The sequence below is a fragment of the Musa acuminata genome, chromosome BXJ1-1, assembly GCF_036884655.1.
Source record: "Musa acuminata AAA Group cultivar baxijiao chromosome BXJ1-1, Cavendish_Baxijiao_AAA, whole genome shotgun sequence".
In the NCBI taxonomy this organism is placed as follows: domain Eukaryota; kingdom Viridiplantae; phylum Streptophyta; class Magnoliopsida; order Zingiberales; family Musaceae; genus Musa; species Musa acuminata.
In genome coordinates, this window is record NC_088327.1 from 34745291 (window position 1) to 34761914 (window position 16624).

The window sequence follows — 16624 nt, forward strand, 5'->3', positions numbered from 1 at the left end:
TACTAATAAAGACAGATGCTTCGGCTTGCGTATGGTCTCCGCCGCCGCTTCTTCTTTGTCGTCCCGCTTTGGAATCCGGTGTCGGTGTTGACGGCGAACCCTTCCTCCCGCTCTTCCTCTCCTCTGCGCCTCCTCGTCGCCGCTGTTGCTTCTCTCTGTGCCGTCTCCAGTCGCCTTCCCTCCTCCTCTTCTTCTCTCTTCGTTGGTCGCTGGCCCCAAACCCATCACTTCCTCGGACGAATGGAGGTCCCCTTTTTATTAATTTCGTTCTTTCCTTTGCTCATCTTCATTTTCGTGTTAAGTATACAGCGCCTTTTTTGATCTTCTTTTGTATTTCATGGTGTGATGGTTCAAGAGACAAACCGAGAATTGAATTCTCAAGAAAAAAAAGATGGATTCTTGCTAGAGAATACGGGCGATGATTAATCTGTGGTGTTTTATATAGTTTTTGGTTCATCTAAAACAAAAAAAACCTATAATTTGAGAATAGTAACAACAAGCAGATAAGATCGTACTCAGAATCCCTTCTCCAGAATATGCCAGACTTGAATCCTCCCGTTTGTTATTGTTGTTATTTCAAAAACTGAAACCCCAATTTTTTTTTTTTTTTCTATTCACCGTTTCCGTTTCCTTATTTGTTTATTTACTATTTTTTATTATGTCTGATACATTCATTGATAATCTTAATGATTTACTATCATTATTGCTTATCAATCGTTTGGAATAATAATCATCCAAATGGTGGAAGGTCAATGATGTTGGTAAATTTAATAAAATATTAATATTAATTGATGAATGTAATGGTCACGATTAAAGATTGTAAAGAAACATATAAATAAATAGGGAAAGAAAATGATAAATAGAAAAAAATTGGGGATTCTATTTTTAAAATAATAATAATAATAATCTCTCACAAAGCTCAAAAATTGAAAGAAACAAAACTGATCAACAACCTTGGATCCTTGATGCAGTCCTTAAACATTGTTCTTATGCTCTTAGGAAATGTTCTTAAATTCCTAGTGGCTCTAGATGACTTTTCGTCATCTAAGCTCGAGAAGTTTAATGACTTAGGTCTTGCTAGATAAAAAAAACTTGAGGTTTAATTAATGACATTGGACCTTATCAACGTAGTTAAAGCCACCAAGATGTCAAAATGTCCGAGGTGTTAGGAGCTCATGAATATTAAAATTTTAAATATATATTATTATTGAGAAATATGATCATTAAATTAAAACTGACATATCAAATTTTATTTATTTAAGGTATCAAATTATATTGTCCAAATCTAATTACAAAAATAACGAAATAAAACAAAATTAACATCAACGATCGTTAGAATCCACTTAATCATCTTCAACATCGTAAATCTTTTCACCATCCTCCTTTCTAGCTAATTCATATATTTTTGTTCATCTTTATCAGAATAAGATTCCTTCTCTTCGATTCGACAATTACAGGCAATGAACACTTGAGGCATTTGTATTCATGTGAGTTGTCTTATATATGCTCTCATTTCTCAAACATTTGAAACTCTAGCTACATCTCCTTATATCAAACTGTCATCATCAAAGACAAGATTATCTTTATTATTTTACAAGCTCGTAATTTCTCCCATTAACCATATGTTCGAAACATCAATATCACCTAACGTAATGGGATCAATGCTATCTTGCAAATTATAATGAGCCTTGAGTCTTTGATTATATCTTATGTAGAGAAGATGGTGTAATCATTGATGCTTTAACAGAATTTTTTCTTTGTATGAATCTGTCTTGTTAAACGAATTAAACTCCCACCAGCTATTCGTTTGAAACATCAATATCATCTAACAAAATAAGACCAATGGTCTCTCACGAATTATAATGAGCCTGGAACCTTTGATTATATTTTTTATAGACAAGATCTAGCCATTAATTTCTTTTCTTTGTATGTATCTATCATGCCATACGAATTAAAGATGCAATTAATTCTATCAATATTGGTTGAAACTAGATTGTTCTTGATTCTTATGCTAACATTATCAAAACACAAATACTCTAATTGCATTCATAACCCACATCACTACAAGTCAAATTTTGAATCTTGATAGCTAATTGTTGCAACTTGCAAGTTCAGTGTGGAATTTTCAAATAAAATCCACCACTTAGCTGCAAATTATAAACCGTTAGCAATAATATACTTTAAAAATGGATATATGTTTAATTATATGAATTTACGAATACCTGGATACTTAGTATTCCTCGACCAAATTACTATAAGAATTTCAAAGAAGACCAATAGCATTCTTACATAAAGACAATTCATTTGTGATCTTATCTTGAGTTTTAAGATTAGGAACCAATCTTGCAATGCATTGATATAACCCAAAGACAACTATTATATCAAACTCAATGGAGGAGTTATGACCAAAAAAATTAGGTTTAAATAGTGTCTTGTTCCATGTAGCGGATGACGAAGTTGACTGTCTCATCTTTTATGTATGATTGCAAAGATGTCATTACACTTTTCCTCATTCCATATATATATATATATATATATATATATATATTTCCTCATTCCATATATATATATATATATATATATATATATATTTATATATATATCCGCACTTTGTAAGAATAGAGATAAAGGGACAAAACATATGACACCATATTTCACCAATTCCTTATTTGTAAATTCTCTCATTATGTATGATCCTCTAGTACGAGTGTATCTTGCTTCCTTCTTTAAATGAAGTGTGTTGCTTTCCGTGATAGGGTATTTTACATTAAACTTGATGCATTGTCTTCAGATGTTGTCATAGACTACCTTCAACTTTGCAATGAAATATGTGGTTGTGCCTTTTGTTTCTTCAGAAACATTGACTTGTTCTAAGATGTCAAATCAAGCTGTTGGTTTAAACTTCATATATGTCTCATAACTTAGAAGGTCCACTGATAAGTACCACACCTATAAGCCATGTGGGATGCATGTCTGTGTTTGCAATTGGACATATGTCAGAATCTTTAACAATTATTTCAATATCAGACAGTTAAACAATCTGAGTATGATACTTTATGATATTGCGAACTTCTACTATTTCAATACTGTGAATTTCTGATATTTCATGTTCTGATGTGATCACAAATAAGTATTTTATTGAATTTTGTTTTCCTTGCTAGATTAGGCATTTGACTACATGTGTGTATCAAATCTCACGTCTCTATCCATGTAGCACTGGTGTTAAAGGCCTTTCTAGGAGAAGATTAAGTAGACTTAGTTTGGTTAATTCTTGGTATTCAACAATTATTCTTCCAGAAGTTGTGTTTTATAAGCATCTAATAATTTCCTACATCATGAGATCTTAATTCAAGGATTAATATCGACATACATGTTTTTCTAAGCATGTAAGTATTTGATGATGAGCTGCATTGATGTTATTACCATTACAGAGGCTTTGGACTAGTGGATCACTTGGTAGAAACAAAGAACTTGTAGAACGTTTGCAGCTGTATGGAATAATCAAGTCAAAGAAAGTGGCAGAAGTAATGGAGGCAATTGACAGGGGGTTATTTGTACCTCCTGGCAGCGCACCTTATGTTGATACCCCTATTCTGATAGGTTATAATGCAACTATTTCTGCACCTCATATGCATGCAGCTTGTCTAGAGCTACTGAGGGAGCATCTGCAGCCAGGAATGAGAGCTTTGGATGTTGGTTCAGGTCCATCTATATATCTGTTTGTTCTGCTTTGTCACCCTTATTTTGTATATATTTTTTATTTTTTCCCTCACTCATTATTCTCTAACAGGGATGCAAAAAAGAAAAAAAAAACTGGATGTGGATATATGTGGCATCTATAGCTTAAACAATTATCTTTATAATATTTTTGCTGACATTGCATAGCAAGTCCTTAAAATTAGCAAAAGCATTGCCAATCTTTGAATCCAGAGGATCTTTCATTCAGAGCAGTCTTTATTTCTTCCGGTCTAAGTTTTGACTCTTTCGATGATTAAGTTATTATTGTTTTTTGTGTTCTTGGCTCTTGAAATTATTGAAACTTTATTTAATTAACATAGGTTTTGTTTATGCAACATTCATGTAGTCATGTTCTACATTGTTGATGCGTTAATGGAGATTATTTTGTTAGAATTGCAGCTACCACGAGGTTCTTCGAGACTTAGAACAATTATGCTAGTAGTTCTGTTGGAGTTGTCAGTATCCTTCATCCTGTGTTTCTTGATCTTTTGGTTAAAGGGTCCATATTGCAGGTTTTTTATTTTCTGTTAAATTTTATCTAGAAAGAATTGGAATGTCATGTACATAGACATGACATGATAGTCGTACACTTGCACAGTCGATTTTATAAAGTAGTATATGACACAAATTGACATGGCAATTTATGCATATACATTTTCAATATATTATGATAATTTTATACTCTATACAATTTAGAGAATCTATGATCATCATATATTATATCTGTATGAGAATCATAACACTTATATCAGTAGCAAACATTCACAAAGATATGCGAAATGGATATATCTAATGTTAAATTAAATGTCCCAGTGACATAATTGTTGCCAGTATTTGACATAAGGTATTATACCCAACAAGTTTTAATGAACCACAGTGATTTTACAAGGACATAGCACATATTTGAATTGTCCATGCTTCCCAGGTTGTTGTGCACAGAACTATAAAGCCTAATTCATATTGAGTATTTGACATGGATATAGGTATGAATGCTCTTGATTTAACTAGAGTTATTTCTTTTTACATAGCTCAATAGAGGGAAGATTTCTATGTAGGCCATCACTAATAGTTGGGATATCATGACTTGTTGACATGGATGTAGGTTTAGGTTTAACCTTAGTATATTATTTTATAGAAGATGGTTATAGTGTGGTGCATAATGTTTTTAGTTTTCTGAATACAGTTGAAAGTGGACTGTCTGGTTTTTCATAATTTTGTAAAATTTGAAAACAATAATATCCAACTATAATTGCTTGGAGTCTTAAAATAAAGGTTCTACCTTGGCACCATGATCCATGATAAGGTTGTACTTAGTGTAAAGGTCTTGAGTCTTGTAAATAGCATACATGTGTAATAAAAGAAATAAGAGACTTCTTCGTGGCGGTGGCATGATTCATGTCATCGACATGGTAGAAGAAATCATTTTTTCAGGACTCTGCCATTGGTAATTAAATACAGAAAAGAAACCAATGATGATCGATCCAAGTTGTTTAAAATGAAATATACCTTGTAGTTTACTTGCTTTTAAGTGTTAATTATTTCCTTTGACCTATTTAGTACTGGGAAGTAGTAACATGGCATTTTGAGGTGACATTGTCAGTGATAAGGAGGGGAGTTGCTCACAATCAGGGTGAAATATTGAACTCTAGAAGAAATCCCTCAATTTTGTATCCAATATCGCCATTTAATTGATGATTCACTCCTTGTAGATACTAGTTTGGTTATTCCAAGATTGTTCTTTTATAAGCCCAAGCTTCAAGCAAAACCAAATGTTTTGGGCATTGCATCCAAACATTATAAACTCAAATACTTAGTAGGAATTGTTATCTTCAAAGTACCTGACTTAGTTGGGGACTCGAGATGGTAGTAGAACCTGATATCTCGAAAAGCGATCGGGGATGGTTAAACTGATGTGGATTTGAGTAGTTGATGCATAATCGCCACTCTCGAGATGTCAAATGAACATCTATAGAAGATTGATGTTTGGGATTCCCGACTCGATCCATTGGATACTCAAGTCAGTGAGGTGTTCGAAGTGTAGTGGGCTTAGGAGGTGTTGAAGAGAGAGAAATAATAACAGAGAAATACTAATTAATAGTTTGAGATCTCTATCCATTCGTAGTTAGGACAGTTGGAATAGCCATTGAGGGGGCTTGATAATGTGGCCTAATTGCCTCTAAGGTGACACTTTCGATCGCTGAGGTAGCATAATTGTTGTCAAAGTGGCGATGACATGGCCTAACCAATTTTGGGTGGTAGTTCGATCGCTTAGGTCTTATAACGACCACCAAGGCGGTTGATGACATGACCTAAGCACCTCTAGGGTGGTAGTTTGACTATTAAGCTGGCATAACTATCGTTAAATTGTTTGATGATATAGCCTAACACCCTTTGGGGTGGTAGTTCGATTGTTGAGCATAATTTTCGTCGAGGTGGCTGATGACATGGTCATTGAGGTGTCCATGTGTCTACGTTGGGAGGTCATTTTTATCCTCTGAACTAGTCGAAGGAATTAAATCCTAAAAGGCACCAAGGTGGCAAAATCCCCATGGTGCTAAGTGCTCGCCCAAGTGAAACGAGAAGCTCGTAAATATTAAAATTTTAAAAATATAATAAAGAAAAAGAGTAAGGAGGAGGAATTGGATAGGAGCAAGGACGGGGGAGCTGTTGGGGGTCTGGGAAGGCTCACGACTATCAATTGGGAAGGGAGCCATCTGGGAGGAGGGAGGGGGAGGGGGTGATGGTAGACGAGGACAAAGATGGAGTGACGCTGAACTATCTAGCTTTATAAAGGATTTCAGATAAGTTTATTCAAGGCTAAGAAATCATAAAAAAGTCATCAATTAGTTGGCATACAAATTCTAAGAGTTCTATTGAAAAAAAAAAAAAATCTTTTCGTCTTTCTAAGGACTCCTTTGGTATTAAATGCACTCATTTACTATTTAGGTATCCTAGAAGTCACATTTTGGATTTCTAAAACGCATATTAATTCCTTAGGAGATTACTCTTGGGAATCATTTTCATTAATTGTATCAAGGTTCCTAAACCCTTATAAATAATGGAGCTTATCAATAGATCGAGCATTTTCAGATTTGAATGAAAAGAATTGCATCTTCTCTAGTCTTTTACTCTCCTTTCTTATCTCACACATCTCTTTCTTTCTCTTCCTTTCTCTTCCTCTCTCTTTCTCTCTACTTCCTTGCTTTATTCTATATCAGTTTGGTATTAGAGCTCGTCAAGAAACCTATCCTGTTACCCCATTGGGTTTCAACTAGTAGCAAAAACTTTGATTAATACTCAATTATCCTTACACCTCCAACGTCAACCCCTTACATATGGAGTTGGACATTGGGGTGACTAGCCCTATGGAATTGGTGAACCACAGTTCTCGGTGCTGGGTAAATTTTTAAAAACTTTATTAATATAATTTTTTGTCGGAAAGAAAAATTGTATATTTCATTAGACGTGGTTTTTATCGCTTCTCCCCTTGTTTTCTTTGTTTTTTATATGTATCACCCTCTCTCTCCCCTTTAGCTATAACTACAACCTACTAAAATTTGAACCCATGAAAGTTGTCTCAAAAAAAAAAAAAAAAACAAAACAAAACAAAATGTGAGAACCATTTGAAACATTGCATTTTTATCTTATGTATTGCATCAATTAACAATCTTATTACCAAAAGGTAATTTGTTGATAGCATTAGAATTGTGACTTGGCAAGGTGAAAATTAATCCAATCCGGATTCAAACCAACAAAGTGAGGTAGAAACCCTTAAGACCAAACTAGCAGATCATGACAAAATGTTGAACCGATTATATGACCAAATGACCAAAGTCTTAACAGCTCTCCAACATCTTGAAAAACAACTCATGAATGAGGAGGTTGATAAGTTAGTTAGGCAACATGTTTATTCATCACAATCTATGTCTTTAAATTAAGGAATTTTACCTATTTCCTAAGCCTCAATTTGAACAAATCCTAGGTCCATTTATAGGGCACTTGTTCATAATCATGCTCCAACAATTCCTGATGACTAAGCCTTTGACTGTGATGATGAATTCGTAAACCGTACTATAAATCCATAAACCTGAGTAATGGGCGAATAAGTTCGATTGTTGACAATCTGGGGCAAATGGCTAGAAGAGTCAAAGTGGATGTGTCGAACTTTGACAGTAGATTTGACCTAAATGTGTTTGTTGACAGGTTAGATAGCATGGAAGATTACTTTGAGTGGTATGGAATGATTGATATTGAATGTGTACGATTTGCAAAAATAAAATTGATAGGATCTGCTAGGAAATATTGGCAACATGTCCAACGTAGTATCAAACACCTTCGAGAGCCCCTCATTACTTGATGGGAAGTCATTAAATAAAAAATTAAAGAAAAATATTTATCAATTTACTTTCGAAGCCAATTGATTGAACAACTAATAAACCATAAACAATTGAATTCTAGTGTGGTAGAATATTTGGCCCAATTTGAGGAACTTGTACTTAGGTGTGAAGATTTATTAATAGGTTGAGGTTTAATATTTGGCGCAATAGAAGAGGGTCTGAAGATTTATTAATAGGTTGAGGTTTAATATTTAACAAGAAGTCTCCCTTAGTTTCCCTGACACCATGGAGAAAGCTTCCCAATGAGCCCTTGAGATTTAGTAGTACATTAAACTTTATTCAATTTGTCGAGCATCTTCTCAGTCTCTCGACAATAGAACTATTATCCAATCTACCCCAAGTAGTAGCTTTGTCAAGTCAAAAATCCCTACTACTAGTAATAATCCTGGCCTAACTGTGAATCAGTGATTTCAATAGACGCTCGGGCGCTCGCCTAGGCGCTCGGGCGAGGCGAGGCGAGGCGAGGCCCGAGCGCCTCGCTTTATATCCAGGTGCCTCGCTTCAAAGAGGCGCCGCCTGGGCGCTCGCCTGAGCCCAGGCGCCGGGTGCTTCGGGTGAGCGCCTGGGTTAAACCAGGCGACCGAACCAGATTTTTAGGTCTGGTTGGTCTCCGGTGCTTTAGTTAGTTCAATCGAACCAACTAAATCACCAATATCAGGCTCCCTCTCGCGATTTCCCCGACTTCACCAACCCTAACACTTGCGATTTTGCCATTGAGATTTCTTCTCCGCTGTCGCTGCTCTCTGCTGCCGCTGCCATTGTCGCTGATCGCCGCTACTGTCGCTACTTGCCGCTGCCATAATCGCTGCTCGTCGCTGCTGTCGTCGCTCGCCGCTACTGTCGCCGCTCCCGTTGTCGCTTGCCGTTGCCGCTGCTGCTCGTAGCTCCCGCTGTCGCTCGCCGCTCGTCGCTCCCGCTACAGCTGCGGCTGTCGCCTGTTACCGTTGTTGTTGCCTCAGCAGCCTCGGTCTTCTCACTATACTGTTAACAGTATAGTAACAGTATACTGCTAACTGTATACTAATAATAGTATTTTTATTTATTAGATTAATAATATATTATTTTGATTTTAATACTATTAATTTTTATTTATTTAATAGTATATTTTTTATTTAAATAATTAAAAATACTATTATGATTTATTTATTTATTGTGATTTTGTACTCGATTTTCTTAATTTAATAGCATATTTTTTATTTAAATAATTATATTTATTAATTATATTATATATTTTTATATTTTAACGCCTCTCTTCGCTCAGGCGAGCGCCTAATGACTCGGGCGTTTTTGGACCTTGGCGCCTTTTGGCGCCTAGCGTTTTTTAAATCACTGCTATGAATCGTCCAACTCATTCAATTACTGATTTTCAAATTAGTTCGTCTTCAATCCAGTGCATTATTGACATGATAGAGGTTACATTATCTCTCATTGTCCTCCATTTACCCTTATCTTAAAACAAGAACCAGAAGATTCAATTGAGGAAGTAGACCAAGTAGTTGATCCCAAAGCCTACTCAGGTAATGAAAATGAACTAAAAATTGAAGATGCTCATGTTAATGTTGTCTGCATTATTCTCTCTACTTCTAGTGATTCCAATGAATGGAAGAGGACAAGTATCTTCCATACTTTTATTCGAAGCAGGGAAAGAACTTGCAAATTAGTTATTGATAGGGGTACCACTATGAAGGTAGTCTCAAAATCTGCTATCAAGAGACTAAACCTTAAGGTAGAGTCACATCTAAGTCCATTCAAAGTAGCTTAGGCTGACAAAACCACTCTACCCATGATCGAGAGATGTTTAGTACCAATCAAAATGGGTGATTACGAAAATGAGATTTATTGTGACGTCCTAATAATGGACATTGCGCACATTCTTTTAGGTCGGCCTTGGTTGTATGACCTTGATGCTACCAATTACAGAAGAGAAAACACCTATATCTTTCCATACAAGGCAAAAGCATCATCCTGTGACTAGCAAAATTGTTAGAAAAGGACAAATCAAGAATTTTTAAGTCTCCTCCATAAGCCCCAACCACCAAGGGACTCCACTTAATGGGATCCTAAATCTTTTGTAATAGAGAGCCTAGACAACAAATTTTGTGTAGCTATCATTGCTAGAGAAATTCCTAGAACTTGCACTACTCTTGACTTAACTCCTGAGGTCAAGTCTTTATTAGATTAATATTTTGATGTTATACCCTGGAAATTACCTAGTGAGCTGCCACATTTATAGGAAATCCAACGTGTCACTGACCTTGCACTCCTCCTCTGGCTATCGGTGTTCCTATAGGTGATAATCCTCCCAAAGCATTGATTTCTCACAACACAAGGATGACCTAGAGACCATTCTTGGTGATCGCCTTGTCACGCTTGCTATTAGTATTACTCAACACTTTCTTGTTAAGTGGCATGATCGTCCAATTTCCGATGCCACTTGGATTACTTTGGAGGAACTTTGTGACTTTGCACTAGACGTATTAGACCAATACCTTCCATATCACTCTCTGAGTCAAGTTCTTTTCCATCAAGGGAGAATGATGGGGAACCATTTGGCTTTCCAAAAGATTTTACAAAAGTTTATTCTAGGCAAATAAGTCAACAAAAAGTTATCAATTAGTTGGTCTAGAAATTCTAAGAGTTGTGTTGAAAATTAAAAGAAAAAAACTTTTGATCTTTCTAGGGATTCCTTTTGTATTAAGTACACTCATTTACTATTAAGATATCCTAGAAGTCACATTTTGATTTTCTAAAAATCATACTAATTCCTTAGGAGATTACTCTTCAGGATCATTGTCTTCATTAAGTATACTAAGGCTCCTAAGCCCCTATAAATAGTGGAGCTTGTCAATGGATCAAGTATTTTCAGATTTAAATGAAAAGAATTGCATCTTCTCTAGTCTCTTACTCTCCTCTCTTATCTCACACTTCTCTTTCTTTCTCTTCCCCTCTCTTTTTCTCTACTTCCCTGCTTTGTTTTACATTAGGGAGGGGATGGTGAGAGGGAAGGAGAGGGGGAAGAAGTATTGAGGAGTCAAGGCAAGAGGAGGAGGGGGAGAGGGTGATGATAGAGGAGAAAGAGGGAGGGGAAAGTGAGAGGGAAGAAGAGGGTGACAAGTAGAGAGAAGGAGAAGAGGGAGGTGGAGGAATCAGGTAGGAGGAGGATGAGGAGAGAGATGGGGATTGATTGGGTTCAGGGAAGCTCAGCTGAGGGAGGGGAGTCGTTGGGGAGGCTTGACGATGTTCGATGCGACGGAGAAGGGTGAGGAGAGAGAGAGAGAGAGAGAGCAAGGTGGGAAGAAGAGAGAGTTACTGTGAGAAGAAGTTGCTAGAGGGTCGTTGTGTGAGAGGAAGTTGCTCGTTGATCACTGGAGTATCACCTTTGCAGCAGGAGGAAGGTTCGCCATGTCGTGGGAGGAGGAAGCTGTTCTTTGCCACTAGCACAAGGTTTTACAAAGAGGTGGTCATGGTCAATCTCGTGCGTAGGGTGGATGGTGGTTTATGCAATGGGTCATCTGGCTCGATCGAACCAGCATCACTCATCTGATTCGATCAAATCAGTATCAGGTAATGCCCAATTGCAGACACCTGCCCAGCCTACCATCAAGGTGCTCAGGCCTCGCCTCATCTTGCTCGAGCACCTAGGCGAGTGCTCAAGTGGCCGGTGAATTCCCTAGTAGGAACAATATTTGTTATATCTAACCTTCACCACACCTTGAATTAAATGAAGCATTGTGAATTGAGTTATACTTGTTACTTCCTAGAGGACATGTACTGGCAAACACTTGTAAGAATATGGTTTAAGCAGTTTTCAATAATGTCCGTAGTAAGGTGATTATGAGGAAGAAGCTTAGAATATTGGATGCTGATCGATCATATCTGTCTGAAACAACTGCAGACTGAATAGTTTATTTCTATATCGGGTTTATCAATTGATGTTGGCATGTTGCAATCCTGATTGGGTCGATAAATTTGAATCATATTATGAGCAAAAAATATGATCAAGGTAAGCTATTTTCATTTTTGTAGCTTGCTTAGGTGCATAATCATTGCTCATATTAAAAAATAAAAACGTAATAGTTGTTCTTAATGTTTTAAAGGATGTCTTTGTCTTTATCGTCCCATGTCATGGGAGATAAGTAAAAAATGAAGTGCATGATCAGGGACCACAATTTGCAGTAGGGAGAGAGCGACTGGTCATCTGCTTATATTCAGATGAGCGTGATCTATAAGAAAAAAGTGGCTGCACTTATTAGATTTTTGGCAGGCCATTTAAAGTTGGACAAAGATATGCTTTTCTCCTCTTTCTGGGCCTCTGACTATATTTCATTTTTTCCTTGAAAATTACAATTATGTCATAGGGATGACCATAGGAGACTAGTTGACGCATAAGCATGAGAACTTTTCATCTCCTGAATTAAGTCACTTTGTGATTTGTTTGAATAGAGCTGAAGAGTGCTTGGTGTTAATCAGGAGTTGCTTTTTCTGTTTCATTTTTCACTGATTTTAATGGGTTGTGTAGGATTACTTGTTCTTGTATGATTTGACTTCTTGTATTTCCTATAGGATGATGTAAAAAGGGGTCTGACCAAGCTAATACAAACAGGGTAGCATCTGGCTGCAGACTTAGAATTGTTAATTGAGCTTGTGAAGAGAAGAACAGCATATTAGACATGGCAAAGGATGCAATTGCCCTTGCTGTTTTATCATTCTTTTCCATTTGCGATCATTGTTACTTGCTCTGTCCCAAATCATCATTCTCTTGAGATAAGTTTCTGAGAAATATGCAAAACTTTTGATAGGGACAAGATCTGAACTGGATTGAATTAACTTGAAATTTTCATTGTTATGCAAACTACTTGAGACCTTTAAGAGCTGAATAGGATTGTGGTCTTGAACTACATCATCTAGTCTACATCTTCTCACACTTCAACAGGTTGTATTAGCTTCTTGTATGGCAAAAGATGACGTAGCACCAAATAATTATTTTCTAATATGCATCAGACTAAGGACTCTTGCATCATGAGAATAATTTGCAAGATGCATCTATGTTTATTATGCTTATGTTTTTTTATCATAGTTTCATGATGCTTAAATTCTATGGATCTATGAACAGGAAATATAAGGTTTTAGCATGGAAGTTGACATCTTTGCTTGAAAAAGTACCTATTTAACAAATGGTATGAGGTGAAAAAATTATGCCATCTATCCTTTCTGTAGGGACTGGCTACTTAACAGCATGCTTTGCAATGATGCTTGGACCAGAAGGTCGTGCTCTAGGGGTTGAACACATTGCTGAGCTAGTTGATTTCTCAATCAACAACATTAAGAATAGCGCAGCATCATCATTTCTGAAAGAAGGCTCACTGTCTATGCATATTGCTGGTATGCTGAACATAGCCTTTCTTATGGCAAAAACTGAACAAATTTTGTTATGAGAGTACCTATCTTTTAAATTGTACTAAATATATATTTTATGAAAACTCTAGCACATGATTTTGCGGTTTGCATCTTTCTCTATTTCTGTGTTTATCCATTTCTTCATGAAATCTATGCATGACACCTTATGTTCATCTGTATATTCAGTTGTCGGTGACCTTTAACTGTGATTCAAACATAACTATTATTAATTGTAACTTCCTACAGAAGTGAATGCAAGAAAGATTATTTTTTTACATTAGCAATTCGTATCCTCTATCCTCCTGGTACATTAGCACTTTCTTCAAACAGGAATGTTCTTTTTATATCCACATCTTAAAGGATGATTCTATTGCTTGTTTATTTTTCATTTTTTTCACTGGCCAATTCTTGTCAAAAATAAAATAGCTGGTTAGCTTTTCTTCATCATTTTATACTATATAACTAACTAATGCTATCCAAGAATGTTACACTGAAAATAGTTACATGTAAGCAAGAATAGGAATTACAAAATTTTATATGGAGAGTTGGTACTTCACTAATGGTTCTGTGTAAACAAGGGGTTCCTTGATAAATAGCAACTTAAAAATGGTAAAGAAGGGTGAAAAACAATACAGATAAGTCAGAATATGTTTGTTGATGTAGATGACAGGAAAGAGAGCTTCACAAATATACTTGCGCCTGGACGAGTGATTAGTTGAATTATTGTGGTCTTCTAGATTGTTGCATGATAAGTTCAATCTCATCAACAGAGGTTTCTTGTAGGTTTGATGTGTTAAAAATTATGAGTGAATTATCTTGAATGAGGTGGTTGTTTCCTCGATTATAATAGAAGCTTTTCATACATCAGGTATTAGCATCATGTCTTGTGTTGGCAAAATAATTTATGAAGATCAGATTACATCAAATGATGGGGTTGTGTAATGCCACTGATAACTATTAACAATTAGATTGTCGCTTTTTTTTTTAAGGTGAAAAAAAAGCATTTGACTGGTGTATCTGCTGACTGCAGATGGAAGAGAGGGATGGCCAGATCTGGCACCCTATGATGCCATTCATGTTGGTGCTGCTGCACCTGAGATTCCTCAGCCACTGATTGACCAGTTGAAGCCAGGTGGCCGACTGGTGATCCCAGTAGGAACGGTTTTCCAGGATTTGCAGGTGATCGACAAGAAGATGGATGGCTCAGTGAGCATTCGAAGCGAGACATCAGTACGCTATGTTCCGCTGACTAGTAAAGCAGCTCAGTTGCATAGCAACTAATGAAGTTATGATTTTGATGAAAGTATCCTGATGACGAGCTAACCATGTAGCTCAGAAGCATTTGTGAGACTTGGTCAAAATCAAAAGGAATATACGGCAAGACAAGCTGAATAAATTTGTGTATGGGCATTCTTCAGATTGTGCTTCTCCGATTAGATATCTGTTGTGTTTTTTCTCCATAAATAGAAATGGCTTCTTGTTTATATACTGGATGCCTATAATTACTCTTATAAAGTGGCATTTGGTGTACATGACTGCCCATTGGAGTATTCTTTTGCAAAATCCCCTTGGCAGTTATAGCTGGTCATCATTATTTTATGATATGTCCAAGTTTTTTTTTTTTTGGGTCTTGTGATATCTCAGTTTAATCTCATGTTATAAATAAATTACCCTATAAGATAGATGGATTTATTATTATCAATGTAAGTTTAAGTATTTTACATTAGTGATCCAAGTCTATTAATTATCTCATTGGATTGGATTATGATTTTTTCTTTCGGCGAAGAAAAAGATTGTCGCTGACCTCTTAAAACCACAGATGTTGCTGTTGCTGTTGGATCATGTTGCAGGACTGAGTTGCTGTTCAAGCTTCTATCTCAATGATGCTGGAAACGAAATGGCGAAAGCAACGATTTTAAAGGTACACTTTAGCCCATTTGATGTTTTCTTGCATTTCGCGGAATTGTTCTTGGCAGCTCATGCACGCCGCCACTTTTCCACTGCACAATATCTGAGTTAATTCTAAAATTTCAGAATCTATCAGTTTACTTTAACATCTCATCTTTTTCCTTGGCAAGTATTTTAAATGATTGCATTGAGATGGTTGGTTAAGTGGGTAAATGACCAGGCGGTCTATGTTCATGCTACTTTTGCTGGAGTTCATCACAGCACTAATCAATGGGTTGATGAATTCCGAGTGACCTCTGATTCTATTCTGTATGGCTTTTTTTTGTTTTTTTGAAAGAGAATAAATGAATTTATTTTTGAAGGGACAAAAAAAATTCAGCAAACAGAATTTATATAGTGTCTTGAGCTTCCACATTACCATTTACATCTTTGATCCGTAGTTATTGGATTGTTGGACCAGAAAAATTAAGAACTGCACTATCATTGGTTGGTATACTTATTAGATTGGTTTTGATTGAAAAAGGGAATGCACTAGCTAGCCTAGATGGTTTTAAATCACTTACTCAGGTCAAGTCCTGTAGTATGCTCAAAATTACTTATATATCTTTTTTATTATTTATTATCATGAATATTAGGTCAATTTAAAAAATAAAAATATTGGGATGAAGGAAATACTATTTCGTAGAGTTTGTCAAACCAAGTGTCAAACCCAACTCAAAGATTTATCGGGTTAGTATATATCGATTTGTACTAATATATTGACACATGATGCACAGGTAAGTACTAATATTTCAGAGAGAAAAAAAAAAAAGAAAGAAGAGAAAGGGAAGGAGAAAGAAAGATGAAAGAAGAGGAAGCGATGAGAATGCGATCCTAGCTCGGTTCAATAGCCGCCTGTGTGAGCATCGATCGTACCATTGGAGGGAGGCAATTCTCGTGAGCCACGATGCTCGCGAGAGAAATGAGAATTAAGGTTTGCTATTTCTCTTCTACGATAGACCAGATCGAGATGGATTTGTATATCCATCAATATTACATTTTATATTGGTCCAAGCAAAAGGATGTTCCCTCTGCTTTTGATCAAGGTTTGCTATATCCATCGAGGTTTGATCAAGGTTTGCTACATCATATCATATAATGTAAATAAAAGGATGTTCCCTCCTTTGCTTTTGATCAATTTTCTC

The 16624-nt window shown here is 36.1% G+C and overlaps 1 protein-coding gene across 1 annotated transcript; it reads left to right on the plus strand.

Moving 5' to 3' along the window:
- On the plus strand, nucleotides 1–15062 carry LOC135581029 (protein-L-isoaspartate O-methyltransferase-like). The gene is made up of 4 exons (XM_065190492.1): nucleotides 1–246; nucleotides 3432–3702; nucleotides 13353–13517; nucleotides 14563–15062. The coding sequence occupies exons 1-4, from the start codon at nucleotides 16–18 to the stop codon at nucleotides 14811–14813; spliced, it is 918 nt and encodes a 305-aa protein (XP_065046564.1). The 5' UTR covers nucleotides 1–15; the 3' UTR covers nucleotides 14814–15062.
- The last annotated feature ends 1562 nt before the right edge of the window (nucleotides 15063–16624 follow it).

Excerpts from the sequence above, each read along its gene's own strand:
- LOC135581029 (XM_065190492.1), top strand. The coding sequence starts at position 16 with ATGCTTCGGCTTGCGTATGGTCTCCGCCGCCGCTTCTTCTTTGTCGTC. Across the intron at positions 3,703-13,352 it reads AGCTTTGGATGTTGGTTCAG|GGACTGGCTACTTAACAGCA; the intron begins GTCCATCTATAT and ends TCCTTTCTGTAG. Across the intron at positions 13,518-14,562 it reads ACTGTCTATGCATATTGCTG|ATGGAAGAGAGGGATGGCCA; the intron begins GTATGCTGAACA and ends TGCTGACTGCAG.